The following is a 17,746-nucleotide window of genomic DNA, read 5'->3' as shown; positions in this document are numbered from 1 at the left end:
GACTGTCATGGGAAACACTTGTACTTTTTCTATTTCCTTCGTTCTTTAATTCCTTACCCTCGGGCCCGCCCACCCGCGGTCCGCCGAAGGTCATTTCCCTGTTTGACCTCCCCTTCCATCCCCAACATCCGATCCGGCCTCAACCCCTTCCACCTCCTCTGCGCTCCTCTGGGTCCCCGCCCCCGCCGGGACCCCGCAATCCCTGCAGCGAGGGCCCGCCCCCTCGCGCCGGCAGCCATTGGCGGCGCGACCCCGCCCCCCCCGCCTCTCCCTCCGCGTCCGGAGCGGGTTTGGGCCTGGGCGCCGCGGCTCTGAACTCCGGTCTTCTTTGCTGGGTAGTGCCGGGCGCTCGCCCAGGAGTCCTGCGGCCAGGCCTCGGGGAAGCCATGGACTCGCAGGGGCTGCAGGTGAGCGGGCAGGACCTGACCGTGTGTTGCTGTAGGGGTGGCGAGGGGTTGGGGGGCTGGGGGAGCGCGCGGGCCGACTTGGCCAGGCCGTTGTTACCCTGCGGCGTATGCAGCCCAGATTGGCGATCGGAGCCCCGGCCCGGGGCGCAGGCCTGTAACCTGGATCACCTGCTTCCGTCCGCCCCGCCTTGTAATCCTTAGGTCGGGGTCAGTCTTCCCTGCGCGCTTGTTTCCGAATTGTCGTTACTGTGTTTGTCCCAGCCTCCCACCCTGTTCATTGTGTTTGCTTTTACTTTTGTACCCTGTTGGTTCGGAAGAGTTGGTCAACATTTGACTCAAAATCCCCCTCCCGGGTGCGGATTTTCTAGGATTTACAGCAGACTAGTGCCTCCCCTACCCCCCACCCCTGTGAGAAGGTAAAAGGAGCACGGAAACAGTATATGAAGTCAATTAAAGACAGAGGCTTGAAAATAGAGGAGTCTTTACTTTAGGGAGACGGTCTTCTCTATTTGTTTATCAATGATTCATCCATTCAGCAAATATTTAACGACTTTCCACTTAAGAAATGATGATTTGAAAGCAATTAAGGACATGAGATTTAAAAATGAAAGTTACGTTTTAGGATGATCTCCTTTATTTAGTCACTGTTTCCCTTGTTCAGCCCTGATGGAGGGCTCACTGCGTGTCTACTGGAGCTGGAGATCATGACGAACAGAATGGAATAGTCCCTGTCTTCACAGATTTTTTTTTTTAATTTCCCTTTATTTTATTTATTTATTTATTTGTCTTTTTGCTATTTCTTGGGCCGCTCCCACGGCATATGGAGGTTCCCAGGCTAGGGGTCGAATCGGAGCTGTAGCCACTGGCCTACGCCAGAGCCCCAGCAACGTGGGATCCGAGCGGCGTCTGCAACCTACACCACAGCTCACGGCAACGCCGGATCGTTAACCCACTGAGCAAGGGCAGGGACCGAACCCGCAACCTCATGGTTCCTAGTCAGATTCGTTAACCACTGCGCCACGACGGGAACTCCTCTTCACAGATTTTATAGCCTGATGCTGGAGACAACCTTAATTGAATTAATTTAACAAATGTTTACTGATTATTGAATGCCTCCTGTGTGCCTGGCACTATTCTAAGTCCTGAAAGTAATAAACCCTGCCGTAACAAAGCTAAGAAAAACCCTCCCAAATCTTTCTACATTTGAGTAGGAGGAGTCAGTCAGTGAAAAGGTAAATAAAACGTGCACCATATTAGTGGGTGATGAGCAGATGGAGGACAACTTGGCAGTAGTGGAGAGTGCTGGAGTGACTTTTGCTTTTTTGCCTGAAGTTTTACATCATCTTCCTGTGAAGACATCCCTCAACCCCTTAAGGATTTTCATCCCCTCAAATAATATGCTTTGTACTGCCTGCCATACAAATTAAATAACCTTTTTTTTTTTTTTTTTTGCTTTTTAGTGCCGCACTTGAGGCACATGGAAGTTCCCAGGCTAGGGGTACAATTGGAGCTGCTGCAGCTGCCGGCCTACACGACAGCCACAGCAACACTAGATCCTTAACAGATTGAGCAAGGCCAGGGATCGAATCTGCATCCTCGTGGTTACTAGTCCGGTTTGTTACCATTGAGCCACAGTGGGAACTCCCCCAAATGAACTTTTTTAACAAAGACTTTCATGCTATAAGCTATTATTTAGCTCCTCATCACTTAGACTAGAAAATCAAGTCACTATGAGGTCCTTCTTGACCCTCGCTTTCTCGCCAATCTCATCATCCAGTAATCTCTTTTCTACTTAAAACTCTAGGACAGGAAATGGCAAACTTTCTCTGTAAGGGGCCGGTTAGTACATATTCAGGCTTTATGGGCCATAGAGTCTCTGTGGCATCGAATCTGCCATCGTTGCATGAAAGCAGCCATAGACAGTACTAAAGCAATTGAGTGTGGCTGTGTTCCAATAAAACTTAACTTAGACAAGGGAGTTTGAATTTCATGTAACTTCCACATGTTATACTTTTCTTCTTTTGCTTGTTTGGTTTTGTCCTCAACTGCTTGAACATGTACCAACTGTTCTTGACTTGCTGGCCATATCAAAACAGTCTGGCAGGCCAGACATGGCCCACAGGCCATAGTGCACCCATCTCTTCTCTAGTGAACAGGATGACTGAGTCCTCTCTACCCGCACCCCAGCCCCTGTCTCATTGCTCATTTCTTACCTCTGTGTTGTTGCAGTTTCTGAATCATGAAAGAGGAATAGGAAGAGTCTGTATGTGTGGGGAGCAGGAGCAGGAGTTTGCAAAGCGAGTCAGTTCTGAAGTCCTCCCCAAGAATCTTTTCCTTAATTTTACTCTTCCACCCTCCCACACCCCAACTTCGTTCCCTTACATTCCAAAGGCAATTGATAAGTTCTTTCCTGGCATTTACTTTGTTATATTTCAAATGGTCTTTAGATTTCTAGTCTCAGTTGAAAATTTTAAGCTTTTCTGGGACAGCATCCATATCTCACTCCCCTTCATATTCACAGCACCTAGCCCAGTGCCTGGCACTCAGAGGCAGGCAGTGAATGTTTGTTGGACCAAATAGCCTAGCCTGATCCAAGGCAGTGGTAACAGGTGCAGGAGTATGAAGTAGACTAGAGAAACAGAAGGACCTCCTGACTGGTTAGACTTAGGGTGACTGACTATGCAAACAGGTAGAGAGGACTCCTGACTGGTGTCTGGCTTGGGTGGCTGGGCAAATGGAAATAAGAGTTGGAGCTGTGATGAGAGGTCTTGAACAGATATATGGTTTTTATGTCCTCAACATATGGGGTTTGGAGAAACATTCCCCCGCCCAGGAGTTTTGCAGTATAATGTCTTAATTAATCCTCACAATGACCTATGAATGATCTAACAGCATTTTACAAATGAGCAAACTGAGGTGCTGTAAGATGAACCAGAAACTTGAAACCGGGTCTTTTCACCGTAAAAATCCATGTCTTTTTTTGGTAATACCATCCCACTGCCTTTCTGGAGAGTTAGAGGTGCTTAGTGCTACTAAATGCTGGAGAGATGTCAAGTAAGATGATATTAAAAGTGTCCTTAGTTGTGGCAAACTAAGAGGTCACTTGGAGCCTTAGGGAAGGGGCTCTGGTGGAAAGCTACACTTTACTGAGGTGTGGGGATTGGAATTGGTGTCTGGGTCACGAGCTGAAGTGGCTGCGAAGAGACTGGAGAACAGTAACCACAGGAGGGAAGCAGAGTGAAGGTTAACAGAGGACATTTGCCTAAATGTTCTAAAGAAGCCCATGGACTACAGCCCTCCAGAAACAATAGGCTGTAAAAAGGAGCTGTCACGATACTCATTTTAATACTGTCAGCCCATGCTTCATTTGTATTTCTTACTCCCGCTGACCAGAGGTAACTGTGGAATGGCCCCGATTCGTTCATGGAGATGAATCAGTTCTGTCACGGTGATGAGGGAAACAGTTTCCCTGTTTGAGTAGGTTAGCAACTAAGCTTTCGATATGATCCAGAGAAAAAATGGTGTAAAGCCTAGATCCAATTAATCAGAACTTCATGTCTCCTGTTTTCTCCCTCATGTAGAAATAATACAATTTTGAAAAAAGCCTAAAGATAGTGATGTCCATTAAGAAAGATCATTTGGGGAGTTCCCTTGTGGCTCAGGCTCAGTGGAAACAATCTGGCTAGTGTCCATGAGGATGCAGGTTCAATCCCTGGCTTTGCTCATTGGGTTAAGGATCTGGCGTTGACATGAGCTGTGGTATAGATCGCAGATGCGGCTTGGATCTGGTGTGGCTGTGGCTGTCGCATAGGCTAGCAGCTACAGCTCTGATTCGACCCCCTTTCCTGGGAACCTTCATATGCTGCAGATGCAGCCCTAAAAAGACAAAAAAAAAAAAAGATCATTTGTTTTTACTCACAATTATTTGTTAAAGAACCCACAAAACAAGATAATCTTTGACAATAGAATTCTGGGTGTAATTGGTGATACTTTGTGATGCTATAAAAATAGAAGCAAAGTTTTTTTTTTTTTTTTTTTTTTAAGGAAATCTAGTATGGCAATGGAAGCCTCTTGTCTTTTTTATTATTATTATTTTATCCCTGCTTTTTTAAAAAAAAAATTATTCCGGCTTTTCTCCCATTTTCCAAAACTTTGAAGAAATTGTGGGCAAGGAAAGAAATACAGGTAAAAACAGCCTAACATCAGTATTGTTAAGAAATGGTTAAAAAAAAGATTGAAATTATTAGAAAACATTGAGTTATGTCAATAATTTTGTATTCATTGTGTTCTTTAGTATTATTTGCTAGCCTTTAACAATATTTTAAGGAACTTGGAAGAAAAAATATATTATCTGAGCTTTAGATTATTCAAGATCTTGGGTTATATCTGCTCCTTAGAGTATTTCAGAATGTCTTTTAACATTTGGTCTTTATTTCCTTTTAGACTTTGATTAATTACTATTGTCAAGAAAGATATTTCCACCAAGTGTTACTTGTTGCCAGTGAAGGAATTAAGAGATATGGCAATGACCCAGTCTTCAGGTTTTACCATGCCTATGGTACATTAATGGAAGGTATGTGCTAATTATTAAACATGTCTCATAAGTTTTAAATTCTTATTTTGCACCAAGAACAATTTTTCACTTTGTAATTTTGATTTTTAGGTAAAACTCAAGAAGCACTTCGAGAATTTGAGGCTATTAAAAATAAACAAGATGTATCACTCTGTTCTCTAATTGCACTGATAAATGCTCATAAAAGGAGTCCCAATCCAGGTAGAGTTTTTAAGTACAATGCTTAGACAGTTTTTCCAACTTGACTCATTTTAGTTTTTCTCAGTTACCTTAACATTCAGTCTGATCATGCTGTATTATATACTCTCTGTAGATACTGTTTATATCCAGACAAGATTGTAAGTTTATCAAGCACAAGAAGTGTGGGTCTGGAGTTCCTGTCGTGGCACAGTGGAAACAAATCTAATAACCATGAGGTTGTGTGATCAATCCCTGGCCTCTCTCAGTGGGTTAAGGCACCAGCATTGCTGTGAGCTGTGGTGTAGGTGGCAGTTGTGGCTCACATCACGCATTGCTGTGGCTGTGGTATAGGCCGGAAACTGCAATTCCGATTAGACCCTTAGCCTGGAAACCTCCATACGCGAGTGCGGCCCTAAAATGCAAAAAAAAAAAAAAAAAATCTGGGTCTGATATTGCCTTCATATTCCTTATGTCCTATGAGGTTTCATTAGTATGTGGGGATCATTTAAATGAACATAAAGATGAATGTATTTTAGCAGTGGTTAAATAAACAAAAGGACAGTTCAAAAGATGTATATCCATAAATTACCCTGTAACAGCTAACTTTACAACTTAGTGGATACATGCAGTTTCTCTCTTCTACTGTGTCTTAAGCATCTTGAAAGCCCTTACATCCCTGAGAGGGGCTAGCTCTTTAGGAGCTTGGCAGTAAATTTTTATCAGTAGTAGGTCAGAACTATGATTAGATTATAGAAGGAACTTTAAACCAGCAATGAAAACTGTGTGAACAGCCTTAACATATAGTGTATCTTAATGGCTAAGGCAGAAAAACATTAGAATTACAGGTAATAAAAAGGAAATAGCAGGAGTTCCAAGGTAGCTCACTAGGTTAAGGATTCTGTGTTATGATTGCTGTATCTCTGGGTATAGCTATGGTGTGGGTTTGATTCCTGGGCTGAGGACTTCTGCATGCCACAGTAGTGGCCAAAAAAAAAAAAAAAAAAGGAAGGAAGAAAAGAAATAGTTTTATATTCATCCACATATATCAGGAACAGCTAATAGCATAATAAATATTCACTTTGTTTCAAATAATTAGGCAATTACCAAATGCCACAGATTTTTTTTTTAATATTAGAAAACAGTTTTTTTTGCTAAGCAAAGTATCACTTACCTCCTTTACTCACATATTCTTACACAAATCAATAAAAAGTTATTTGAAACAATATGTTTAGCTCGTAAACAAATTCAATGACTAGATGCTTACTTTCCACAAGGGACTAGTTAGAGAATATAGTTAGAGGATACTAAAGAATTGTAAGAAGTGATCTGTGACATCAAGTGTATAATCTAGTTGGGAAAGACAACATAAGACCCACCAAGATTAATTATAATGTTACTATTGAATAAAATGATATGAAATAAAACAAATGAATCCATGATTAATTGAAAGTGGCATGAACTCTTCATAGTAGGCTGAGAAAACTTTGTAGAACTGGGGACTTAATCTTTTCGTAGAGGGCAGCTAGGATTTGAGTACAAAGCCTGCTTGTCGGACAGGAGGAATACATGGAAATGGTTCCAAATTAGACTTCTCCCTGGAGCCCCTTTCTCTATGCTCCAGCAGGAGTATGTTTAGCTAGAATAGAGAGTGTGCATGGGAGAGCTGAATTCAGTATTAAAAAAAAAATTTATACAAAATATTTTCTTCCTCGAATCAAATTTTCCTTTATTGTTTTTCCCAGGAGTACTGGTTCTGTTGGAAAATATGATTTCCGGGATGCTAAAGAGAAAGCAGCAGAAGTATAGTTTAGAGACACCCAAGTACTCACTCTGCTTTCTTCCACAGATGATGTTGAGTGAGCGTGAGCCCAGGAGAGGCCCACATGTGTGTCAGTCTTGCCTAGAAAGGGCCTAGGTTGTTCTTATGCATTCTTCCTGAATGCTGATAGAAGCCCTGATTATAAAAGGGTTGTGATACACTAAGAACTTGAATATCTGGCAAGAGCTGGCTTTGTGCAGATGGTGTCACAGCGAACTGATGCCCCTCTAGGGACTTGATGGAAATCTGGGCAGGAAGGTGCAAGGCCTCCTCCTGCCCTGATAAGTTCTGCTTCTGTATCAGGACTCTTTAATGTAAACTTCTGAAGGTGGTCTAGTGGGTGTGGGTGTGGGGAGCGTGGGGCAGAAGGGATCTCTTGCTAAGCCATCTCTAGCCCTCCAGAATACAGTTTTATTTCCTCAACTCATAAAGTTGCACCTTGGAAATTCCACATTTAAATTTAAATTTGTATTGTTAGGGGTAAAAGGAAGAGTCACATAACTCTTCCTTGGTCACCATTTCCAGAAAGGTGGTCCTTTTGGAAATCTCAGCCCTCAATTTGGGCATTTCTTCTTCCTGTTACCTACCTGATCCGCATTCCCATTCAGATGTCTGATTGACATTCGTGTCCTAAACATGTAGGTAACAAAGCTCTAGAAATAGACTATCTTTTTAAGGGAGCAGTGAAATAGTATTATTAAACTATGTCAGTAGCAGCAATTATATTGCCTTTCACAGGCCTGCAACAGCAGCCTAGCATGTTTAAATATTTTAGAATTGGATTAGGAAGTAGGATAATTTTATTACTAGTCCTGGATTTGCCCCTAATGATTGTCTTGTTTTAGAATCATTGCTAACTTTTTCAAGTCTTATTTTTTTAAAAAAATAAGTGCATCTGTAACCTTTATGTCTTGAGAATGACATCAGCTATAGAACTCTAGTGTGGACACAGTGGTCATTGGCCACATGTGGCTGCGGAGAACCTGAAATGTATCTCTTTGAGGACAGGAATTTGAAATTTTTTTTTTGTCTTTTTTGCTATTTCTTGGGCCACTCCCGCACGGCATATGGAGGTTCCCATGCTAGGGGTCTAATCGGAGCTGTAGCCACCGGCCTACGCCAGAGCCACAGCAACGCAGGATCCAAGCCGCGTCTGCAACCCACACCACAGCTCACAGCAACGCCAGATCGTTAACCCACTGAGCAAGGGCAGGGACTGAACCCGCAACCTCATGGTTCCTAGTCGGATTCGTTAACCACTGCGCTACAACGGGAACTCCAGGAATTTGAAATTTAACTCTAATTAATTTAAGTTTAAAACTGATACTTGATTTGGTTATTAGCAAAATTATGTTTAGAATGAATGTATGATTCTCCTTTTTCCAAAATAAATTTTATGAAATCTATTTTCAAATGTTCTGAAGAAAATTTAGCATCTTAATTGAGATGTGCTTTGTGTGAAATACATACCAGATTTTAAAGATTTAGTAAGAAAAAAAAGGAAAGTATCTTCTTAATAATTTTTACATTAATGATGTATTGAAATGAAAGTTAGGATATATTGTGTTAATTAAATGTATTATTAAAGTCAATTATACTTGTTTCTTTTTACTTCCTATGTGGTTAGTAGGAAATTTAAAATTACATGTGTGGCTTGCATTTTATTTCTCTTAGTGCTGCCCTAGAGAGAAAGACTATGTTCTCTCTGTTCAGTTAATCATCTGACCTATTATAAACTCTTGATTAGAATTTAATTTTCATGTAATTTTTTTTTTTTTTCCTCTCCCAGATAGAGAAGCTATTTTGGAATCAGATGCCAGGTTGAAGGAGCAACGTAAAGGAGCTGGACTGAAAGCCTTGTATCATGCAGGCTTATTTTTGTGGCACATTGGTCATCATGATAAGGCGAGAGAATATATTGATCGAATGATCAAAATGTCAAATGGTAGTAAAGAGGTAGCTGGTTTTCTAATTTTCTTATTTTGTAAAGTTGCGGTTCTCTAAGATTTTTGTGTTAGTGCTATTTATTGGCTTTTGACAAGTTCCCTCCCTCCCTGGTTGCTTCCCTCTCTTCTTCCTTTTCTTCTTCTTTCCCTCCCATTTTGCTTATTGAACTGCTCTAGAGACATGGCACCATTATTTGCACTGTTAATAGAAAGACAAGAAATACATAGATAGGGCCTTCATGAGTGGATCATCTAGCAGTGTTCTAGAGCACACACCTAGTTAATACTGTGAGAAAATTGACAAATGGAATGTGAGTGTGATTAAATGTGCAAGAAAATAATAGTTAACATTTGTTGCCCATTTACTTTGTGTCAGGCACTATTTTAAGTGCTGAAAGAGAGAGCACGTCTGTAAATATTAGCAGAATGAAGAAGAATGTCTTGAAGGAAATTGCACTTGGGCTTAGAACCAGAAAGATGGATATAGTTTCCATAGGCAAAGATTATGGAAAAGAGAAGTTGATATTCCCAAGGTGGGAAATAATAGATGGAAATGAGAAAAACAAGGAGATTTGTTGGTTCTGGGTACAGTGAGAACCTCACATTCACTGATGGGAATACAAGGTACAGAGAAGAAGATGGTGGAACCAAAGCTTGGAGAAGCAGATTAGGACAAATTGAAGGATCTTGATGGCTAGGTACAAATATTTGTTTCTAATTTCATGTGCATTGAGGGTCAGTGAATATTTTTAGATGTCAGTGATATTATTAAAGTGCAAACTCAGAAAATTAATTTAGCAAAGGTTTACAGGATGAACTGACCTAAGGAGAAACCAGAACACAGGCTCCAAGAGGTAGTACTTCCCAGCAGAAGGTTTTAAGGAAATACTGCACAGTGCGTAGAAATTGGAGAATTATCAAATACAAGACTTTCAACTTAGGATAAATAGTAGGGGAAAGATATTGAGGTGACAGATATCAAGCATGTCTCTCTGAGGTTTGAAGCCTGGACAATTCTGAGACCAGTTAACATGAATAGAAAATACCTTGGAATGAGAAGGTAATCTTGGGGGGAGGTAATGCTTTTGGTTTAAGACATGCTACATTTCAAGCTTTGGTGGAACAGTGAGTTGGAGACAGTGGATGAGATTTTGGAAAAAGAAAATATTAGAAGAGGTATTAGGCTAAAAATATAGATTGGGAATCTTAGTTGAAATGATTTAAATAAGGATGATCTAATGAATAGAAGTAGTGTTGCTTAAGTATGCTTACCTGTCTTTTCAGGTGAAATACAGCGAAGTAAATACGATCTTAGTTAAAGATTTAGAAGGTTAATTAACCTATAAATTTTTTGACAAGGAAAGATTTCATAATTTTTAATTTGTCATTAAAAGGAAAATACTCATTGTGTATCCATCTTCTTTCTAATCCTATCAACCTTACAACCCATTGGCTCACTAACATTTCTGAAGGTAAACATTCATAGCTTCTTCATTTCTATTTTTTTTTGTTTTTTTTTGTTTGACAGGAAAGTAGGATTTATTGTTCAGCGTTGAGGAAGGGACGCGCTGCCAAGGCTCTCATGAGTGCAGGGCCCGCCGTTTGTCCAGAGGGCCGCAATTAGGGATGTATTTGACCCCGCAGCCATCGGGGATAAGCCTCTTTTCTGCCACCATGTTTTCAAATTCATCTGCGTTGAACTTAGTGAATCCCCACTTCTTAGAGATGTGGATCTTCTGGCGGCCAGGGAACTTGAACTTGGCCCTGTGCAGGGCCTCAATCACATGCTCCTTGTTCTGCAGCTTGGTGCGGATGGACATGATGACTTGGCCAATGTGGACGTGGGCCACCGTGCCCTGGGGCCTTCCAAAGGCACCACGCATGCCTGTCTGGAGCCTGCATTGGGGACAACATGCCAGTCATGAATGCCCACTGGAAAGGGCTGTCTCCAAGGTCCCTTAGGGCAGCCTATAAGGCAACAGGCTGCATACACTACCGAGGAGGCTGCTGTTTGCAGCCATTGCACACCGGGCCCCCATGGGGAAAAGAGCATGGTTGGCTTAATTGGCTGCAAAGCTTCTTCATTTCTTATTTGCTGAGATCATTTTATCCTTTCATTTGAAATTCAGCGGTCTAGTCAGAGATGAGGGAGATGGTTGCCAAATTTTCTTAATTTTTAATGTGAAGCAAGGCACTTCCGTTTTTCCATCTTAGTTCATTTTGGTCTGTTTCCTCCAAAAGAGGTAGCAAATTGTTATTTATATATTGAATTACATGTTTAACAATTATTAGTAGTGACTTTTTAGCAAAGCCTCAGATTAAAATATTGTTTACTTAATACTGATGGAATATTAGTCAAGCTTCTTAATATTGACTACAGTAGTAATCTTAAAAGCTGAAATTCATAGTAGTTCCTAAGACTAGACCGGCAAATGTTTGAAAGTGATCTTATTGCACAGAGTTTTATTTTTCATAACATTATTTGGTAGAATGACTCATTACAAGTAAAAATGATGCTACGTTTACCTCCTTCATCAACATTTATTTCTTTCATTTCCGAAAAATGGAAGTATGCTTAGAATTATTCATTTTACAGGGACAGATTTTGAGAGGATGGCTTGATATTACAAGAGGAAAAGACTCTTATACTAAAAAAGCACTAAGATATTTTGAAGAGGGATTACAAGATGGAAATAATGTTTTTGCTCTTCTGGGTAAGGTAAGTTGAAGTTAGGTTAATAAAATGATACTTTAAAATTTGTAATGTATCTAAAACCCAGCAAAACTAACCAGCTCAAAAAGATAGTTTTTATGTTACTTTTTCAACTCTCAACTGTAGGAGGGACTTGCATTTGTATAGGACTATGAACAGAAAACTAGGGGAAGTATTCCTTGCCAAGTTCCTGAATCCTGGATCAGTTTTAGTTGCTTTTGTTGTTGATGTTGCTGGAGGTGGTGGTTCCTATATTATTTACTCACCAGACGTCTACATCTATGGTGTGTCCAAATATGTGAGGCATCACTTGACATACTAGGGACACCCTGAGCAGAATAAAATCTCTTGCTTTTATGGAGTTTATGTTCTTTTGGTGGAGACAGACGTCAGTAAACAAAGTCAATTACATAGGATATTAGGAGGTGATAAGTGCAGTGGAAAAATAAATCAAGGAGAGAGGAAAAAATACAGCTAGATAAGAACTTTTAATTTTAAATGATGTGGTCAGAAAAAGTGACATTTAAACACAGACATATAGGAGGTGAAAGTTAAAGCCCTGTGGGCACCTGAGGAGAACATTACAAATAGACAAGATGAGAGTTGAAATACTTGAGGCATGCTCAAGGCTTTGCTAGGAGTCTTGGAGACTAAAGCGGAATGAGGGAAGGGGAGAGGAGGTGAGGGCTAGAGGGAGAGGAGATGAGTGTCTGGGCAGGTGGGAATGGGAATGGGGACGTGGACAAGGAGAGGCCACCTGATTCTGTAAAGACTTTGGCTTTTGCTTTGAACCAGATGGATGGACAGCAGGGGAAACAGAAATGACATGGTCTGACTTATACTGGGTGAGGTGATCAAGTGGCATTGTCATTAGAAGTCATCGGTAGGTGGAAGTTTCTTATTTGGACCCTTTCTTCAGTCCTACTGATGCCTTCTAAATGGCTTAAATTAAAAAAAAAATATTTCAACAAAAGAAATTAAATTCATATTAGAAAAATAGTCTCTTAAATTAGCAATAATTTGGGGAGATAAAAAAAGAAAAAGAAGGTTATTAGTACCTTGGACATTGTGAATTTCTGTGGATAGTGAACTTGTTCAGATATTCACCACCAGTGCAAATAGTACCTGTGCTGGTTGACCTCGGGTTTTACCTAATGGCACTTCTAGAGGTTATGGGCATTTAGTAAGTTTTTAAAAAAGTTTTTCTTGATCATGTCTCCTTCTCTATTCCTTAAAGAAAAGCTAGTTGATAATCTTCTAGGATAGGGCTATTTCAAGTGTTAACATAAGCAGCTTAGGAGGGATTTACCTTTTTCCTTCAATACTCAGGGTTGGTTTAAATTCTTTTTCTGATAAAACCCATTCCATTTATGTATTTATTTCTTACTTTATTCAGTAAGAGGCTTGCATTAGCTGAATTCCAACTAGTAATGATATGGACCAAATATATAGCAAATTTAATTTCCTTTAATATGGTATTATGCTGCATTCATGTTTATGTGAGGTGTTCTAAGGAAGTATTAGATGTGGTCTTTTAGCATGAGTTTAGTATTTTATGTTGCCAGCTATTTAGGCAGATTCCAAAGGCATATGGATTTTTTAAAATTATCTGCAGTAATGTTTCTGCCATTATTGTGAACTGTTGAGAAATTTAAATAATTTATTTTTACATAGTGGCATTTTTGGATGGTTCTCATACTTTAATTATATGGGAGTATCATTTCAAGCTGACCACAAGGATGTACTGCAGTTTACTGTACATCAGTTGAGGCTGGATGCTTATTTTGAATGGAGGTATTCCAGGACTAAATTTATTCCTAAAGGAGATTGAGAAGCAAATTTTTAAAAATCTGACATATGGTTATTGAACATAGTATTAGAAGTCCTAGCCACAGCAATCAGACAAACAAAAGAAATAAAAGGCATCCAAATAGGAAGAGAAGAGGTAAAACTGTCACTATATGCAGAAGACATGATACTATATATGGAAAACCCTAAGGACTCAACCCAAAAACTGCTTGAACTGATCGACAAATTCAGCAGAGTAGCAGGATATAAGATTAACTTTCAGAAATCAGTTGCATTTCTGTATACTAACAATGAAACTTTAGAAAAGGAATACCTTTTAAAATTTCACCCCAAAAAAATCAAATGCCTGGAAATACACCTGACCAAAGAGGTGAGAAATTTATATGCTGAGAACTATAAAACATTAATTAAGGAAATTAAAGAAGAGTAAAGAAATGGAAATATATTCCATGCTCTGAGTTGGAAAAATTAATATTGTAAAAATGGCCATACTACCCAAAGTAATCTACAGATTCAATGCAATCCCTATCAAATTACCCATAACATTTTTCACAGAACTAGAACAAACAGTGCAAAAATTTACATGGAACCTCAAAAGACACCAAATTGCCAAAGCAGTCTTGAGGAAAAAAAAACCAAGCAGGAGGCATAACTCTCCCAGACTTCAGGCAATATTACAAAGCCACAGTAATCAAGACAGTGGTATTGGTACCAAAACAGACATACAGACCAATGGAACAGAAGAGAGAACCCAAAAATAAACCCAGACACCTCCAGTCAGTTAATCTTCGACAAAGGAGAAGAGAATATAAAATAGGAAAAAAGTCTTTTTAGCAAGTAGTGCTGGGAAAACTGGACAGCTGCATGCAAAATAATGAGACTAGAACATACCCTCATACCATGCACAAAAATAAACTCAAAATGGCTTAAAGCCTTAAATGTAAGACAAGACACCGTCAAACTCCTGGAAGAGAACATAGGCAAAACGTTCTCTGACATCAACCTTACAAATGTTTTCTCACGTCAGTCTCCCAAAGCAACAGAAATAAAAGCAAAAATAAACCAAGGGGACCTAATCAAACTGACAGGCTTTTTGCACAGCAAAGGAAACCAAAAAGAAAACAAAAAGACAACTTAAAGAATGGGAGAAAATAGTTTCAAACGATGCAAGTGACAAGGGCTTAGTCTCTAAAATACACAAACAATTTACACAACTCAACAGCAAAAAAGCCAACAACCCAATGGGAAAATGGGCAAAAGACCTGAACTGACATTTCTACAAAGAAGACACACAGGTGGCCGACAAGCACATGAAAAATGCTCAGCATCACTGACTGTTAGAGAAATGCAAATCAAAACTACCATGAGATACCACCTCACAGCAGTCAGAATGGCCATCATTAATAATTCCACAAATAACAAATGCTGGAGGGGGTGTGGAGAAAAGGGAACCCTCCTGCACTGTTGGTGGGAATGTAAGCTGGTACAACCACTATGGAGAACAGTTTGGAGATACCTTAGAAAACTATGCATAGAACTACCATATGACCCAGCAATCCCACTCTTGGGCATCTATCCGGACAAAACTCTACTTAAAAGAGACACATGCACCCGCATGTTCACTGCAGCACCGTTAACAATAGCCAAGACATAGAAACAACCTAAATGTCCATCGACAGAGAATTGGATTAGGAAGATGTGGTATATGTACACAATGGAATACTACTCAGCCATAAAAAGGAATAAAATTATGCCATTTGCAACAACATGGGTTGAACTAGAGACTCTCATACTGAGTGAAGTAAGTCAGAAAAAGACAAATACCATATGATTTCACTTATAACTGGAATCCAATATACAGCACAAATGAACATTTCCACAGAAAAGAAAATCATGGACTTGGAGAATAGACTCATGGTTGCCGAGGGGGAGGGGGAGGGGGAGGAAGTGGGATGGATTGGGAACTTGGGGTTAATAGATGCAGACTACTGCCTTTGGAATGGATAAGCAATGAGATCCTGCTATGTAGCACTGGGAACTGTATCTAGTCACTTATAATGAAGCATGATAATGTGAGAAAAAAGAATCTATACATACATGTGTAACTGGGTCACCATGCTGTACAGTAGAAAATTGACAGAACACTGTAAACCAGCTGTAATGAAAAAAAATTAAAATAATTATATATAAAAAAATAAAAAATAAAATGAATATCTTTGTCAAAAAAATCTGACATATGACAAATATCCCATCATCTGTTCTTAAAGTGCTAACTATATAGTATTATATTTTCTGACTATGAAAGTAGTACATGGATATTATAAAAAATTTTCAGAATGTATGATATTTGAATTAAAAATTAATTTCACCATTGGAGATCACTAAATAGCTAAATAAACAATCATTGTAAATGATATCCCTTCATGTCAATAAATTTACATAATGATTTTTAATGGCCACCTAAAATTTTATTAACTAAATATGGTATAATTTATTCCTATGTGGAATTATTCTAATTTTTCCTATTATAAATAATTCTGACAAATACATGCTTCTTTTTGGTCTTATCAATTATTGCCTTATGAAAATTACTAGAAGTGGGAGTTTCTCTTGTGGCTCAGCGGTAAAGGAACCAATTACTATCCATGAGGTTGTGGATTCAATCCCTGGCCCCACTCAGTGGGTTAAGGATCCAGTGTGTTTCCATGAGCTGTGGTGTAGGTCAGACATGACTTGAATCTGGCATTGCTGTGGCTGTGGCGTAGGCTGGCAGCTGCAGTCCAATTTCGACCTCTAGCCTGGGAGCTTCCATATGCTTTGGGTGCCACCCTAAAAAGACAAAATTAAAAAAAAAAAAATAACGAAGTGAAAATGTGATAGTTTTGAACTTTGTTTTGCTTATTCTTTAAAACTTTATCTTTAACCTGAAAGTAATTTTTTAAAAAAATATACAAAATCTCTTAGTATTAGATGCTACTTGCAAATATCCTGGAAATATTTTATATATTAAAAAGTAGTTTTTCTGTTGTAAGTAGAAAATTCTTTATTTTATGAAGTTTCTAAAAATATTTTAAAATTTTTATGTAATTATATTCTCAGCTACTTAAAAGTGGATTTTAAAACAAGATCACTTAAAATATTTTTATTCTGTGATGTTTTAAAATTTTGTTTTAATAGGAGTTCCCGTCGTGGCTCAGTGGTTAATGAATCCAACTAGGAACCATGAGGTTGTGGGTTCGATCCCTGGCCTTGGTCAGTGGGTTAAGGATCCGGCGTTGCTGTGAACTGTGGTGTAGGTCTCAGACACAGCTTGGATCCCTCGTTGCTGTGGTTCTGGTGAAGGCCAGCGGCTACAGCTCCGATTAGACCCCTAGTCTGGGAACCTCCATATGCTGCGGGTGCAGCCCTAGAAAAGACAAAAAAATAAAATAAAATAAAATGAAATTTTGTTTTGATAAAAACTTGTTTTCCTGATTATAAAAGTGATAACTATTCCTTACAGAAAAGTCAGAAAACAGAAATATAGAAAATGTTAAACACTAGTATTCTGCCTATTCCAGGATAACTGCTGTGAAAACCTTAGCATTTGCGATCACAGTTTTGATGTCACTTTTTTCTCTTTTCTCCCATTAGGCACAATGCCTTGAAATGCGCCAGAATTATTCAGGTGCTCTGGAGACTGTGAACCAGATAATCATGAACTTTCCAAGTTTCCTTCCTGCCTTTATAAAGAAAATGAAACTACAACTAGCCTTGAAAGATTGGGACCAGGTGGTTGAGACAGCACAGAGGTTAGGTCAAAAAGGATGATATAAGTATCATGGGATCTGGTTATAATTTCAAGAAAAAAGAAGGAGTTCCCGTTGTGGCGCAGTGGTTAACGAATCCGACTAGGAACCATGAGGTTGCGGGTTCGGTCCCTGCCCTTGCTCAGTGGGTTAACGATCTGGCGTTGCCGTGAGCTGTGGTGTAGGTTGCAGACAGGGCTCGGATCCCGCGTTGCTGTGGCTCTGGCGTAGGCCGGCAGCTACAGCTCCGATTAGACCCCTAGTCTGGGAACCTCCATATGCCGTGCGGGAGTGGCCCTAGAAATAGCAAAAAGTCAAAAAAATAAAAAAAAGAAAAAAGAAAAAAAATCTATGTGTATTTTTTGGCCACACTCAAAGCATGTGGAAGTTCCTGGGCTAGGGTGGAACCTGAGCCATAGCAGTGACCTGAGCCACAGCCGCTACAACACCAGATTGTTAACCTGCCACAGGATGGTTAACTTTTGAGCCACCAGGAAACCACTGGGGATGT

At 39.6% G+C, this 17,746-nt stretch overlaps 2 protein-coding genes and 1 non-coding gene across 5 annotated transcripts in view; 1 reads left to right on the top strand and 2 right to left on the bottom strand.

Moving 5' to 3' along the window:
* Positions 1 to 272: 272 nt before the first annotated feature.
* Positions 273 to 17,746, top strand: part of TTC21B (tetratricopeptide repeat domain 21B) — an 87,976-nt gene continuing 70,502 nt past the window's right edge. For 2 of the 3 annotated variants that reach the window (XM_047772787.1, XM_047772786.1), the window contains exons 1-6: positions 273 to 407; positions 4,851 to 4,980; positions 5,071 to 5,181; positions 8,769 to 8,935; positions 11,522 to 11,644; positions 17,081 to 17,238. In XM_047772787.1, coding sequence (XP_047628743.1) covers positions 387 to 407; positions 4,851 to 4,980; positions 5,071 to 5,181; positions 8,769 to 8,935; positions 11,522 to 11,644; positions 17,081 to 17,238 — 710 coding nt within the window. In that variant the 5' untranslated portion in view covers positions 273 to 386. Of the gene's footprint in view, positions 408 to 4,850; positions 4,981 to 5,070; positions 5,182 to 8,768; positions 8,936 to 11,521; positions 11,645 to 17,080; positions 17,239 to 17,746 lie in introns of those variants that run through there. The other variant, XM_047772788.1, reaches the window with a different exon arrangement.
* Positions 10,491 to 10,844, bottom strand: LOC125123250 (60S ribosomal protein L10-like; the record flags this gene model as incomplete). The annotated part of the gene is made up of 1 exon (XM_047772789.1): positions 10,491 to 10,844. A coding segment is annotated over one exon (339 nt), but the record flags the coding sequence as incomplete, so codon positions are not given.
* On the bottom strand, positions 10,866 to 10,999 carry LOC125123789 (small nucleolar RNA SNORA70). Its single transcript, XR_007134167.1, has one exon. It is a non-coding gene; the product is annotated as a small nucleolar RNA SNORA70 (small nucleolar RNA).

The sequence above is a fragment of the Phacochoerus africanus genome, chromosome 3 (assembly GCF_016906955.1).
Source record: "Phacochoerus africanus isolate WHEZ1 chromosome 3, ROS_Pafr_v1, whole genome shotgun sequence".
Taxonomy (NCBI): domain Eukaryota; kingdom Metazoa; phylum Chordata; class Mammalia; order Artiodactyla; family Suidae; genus Phacochoerus; species Phacochoerus africanus.
Note: the sequence above shows the minus strand (reverse complement) of the source record. Positions and strands in the feature narration are given on the sequence as shown.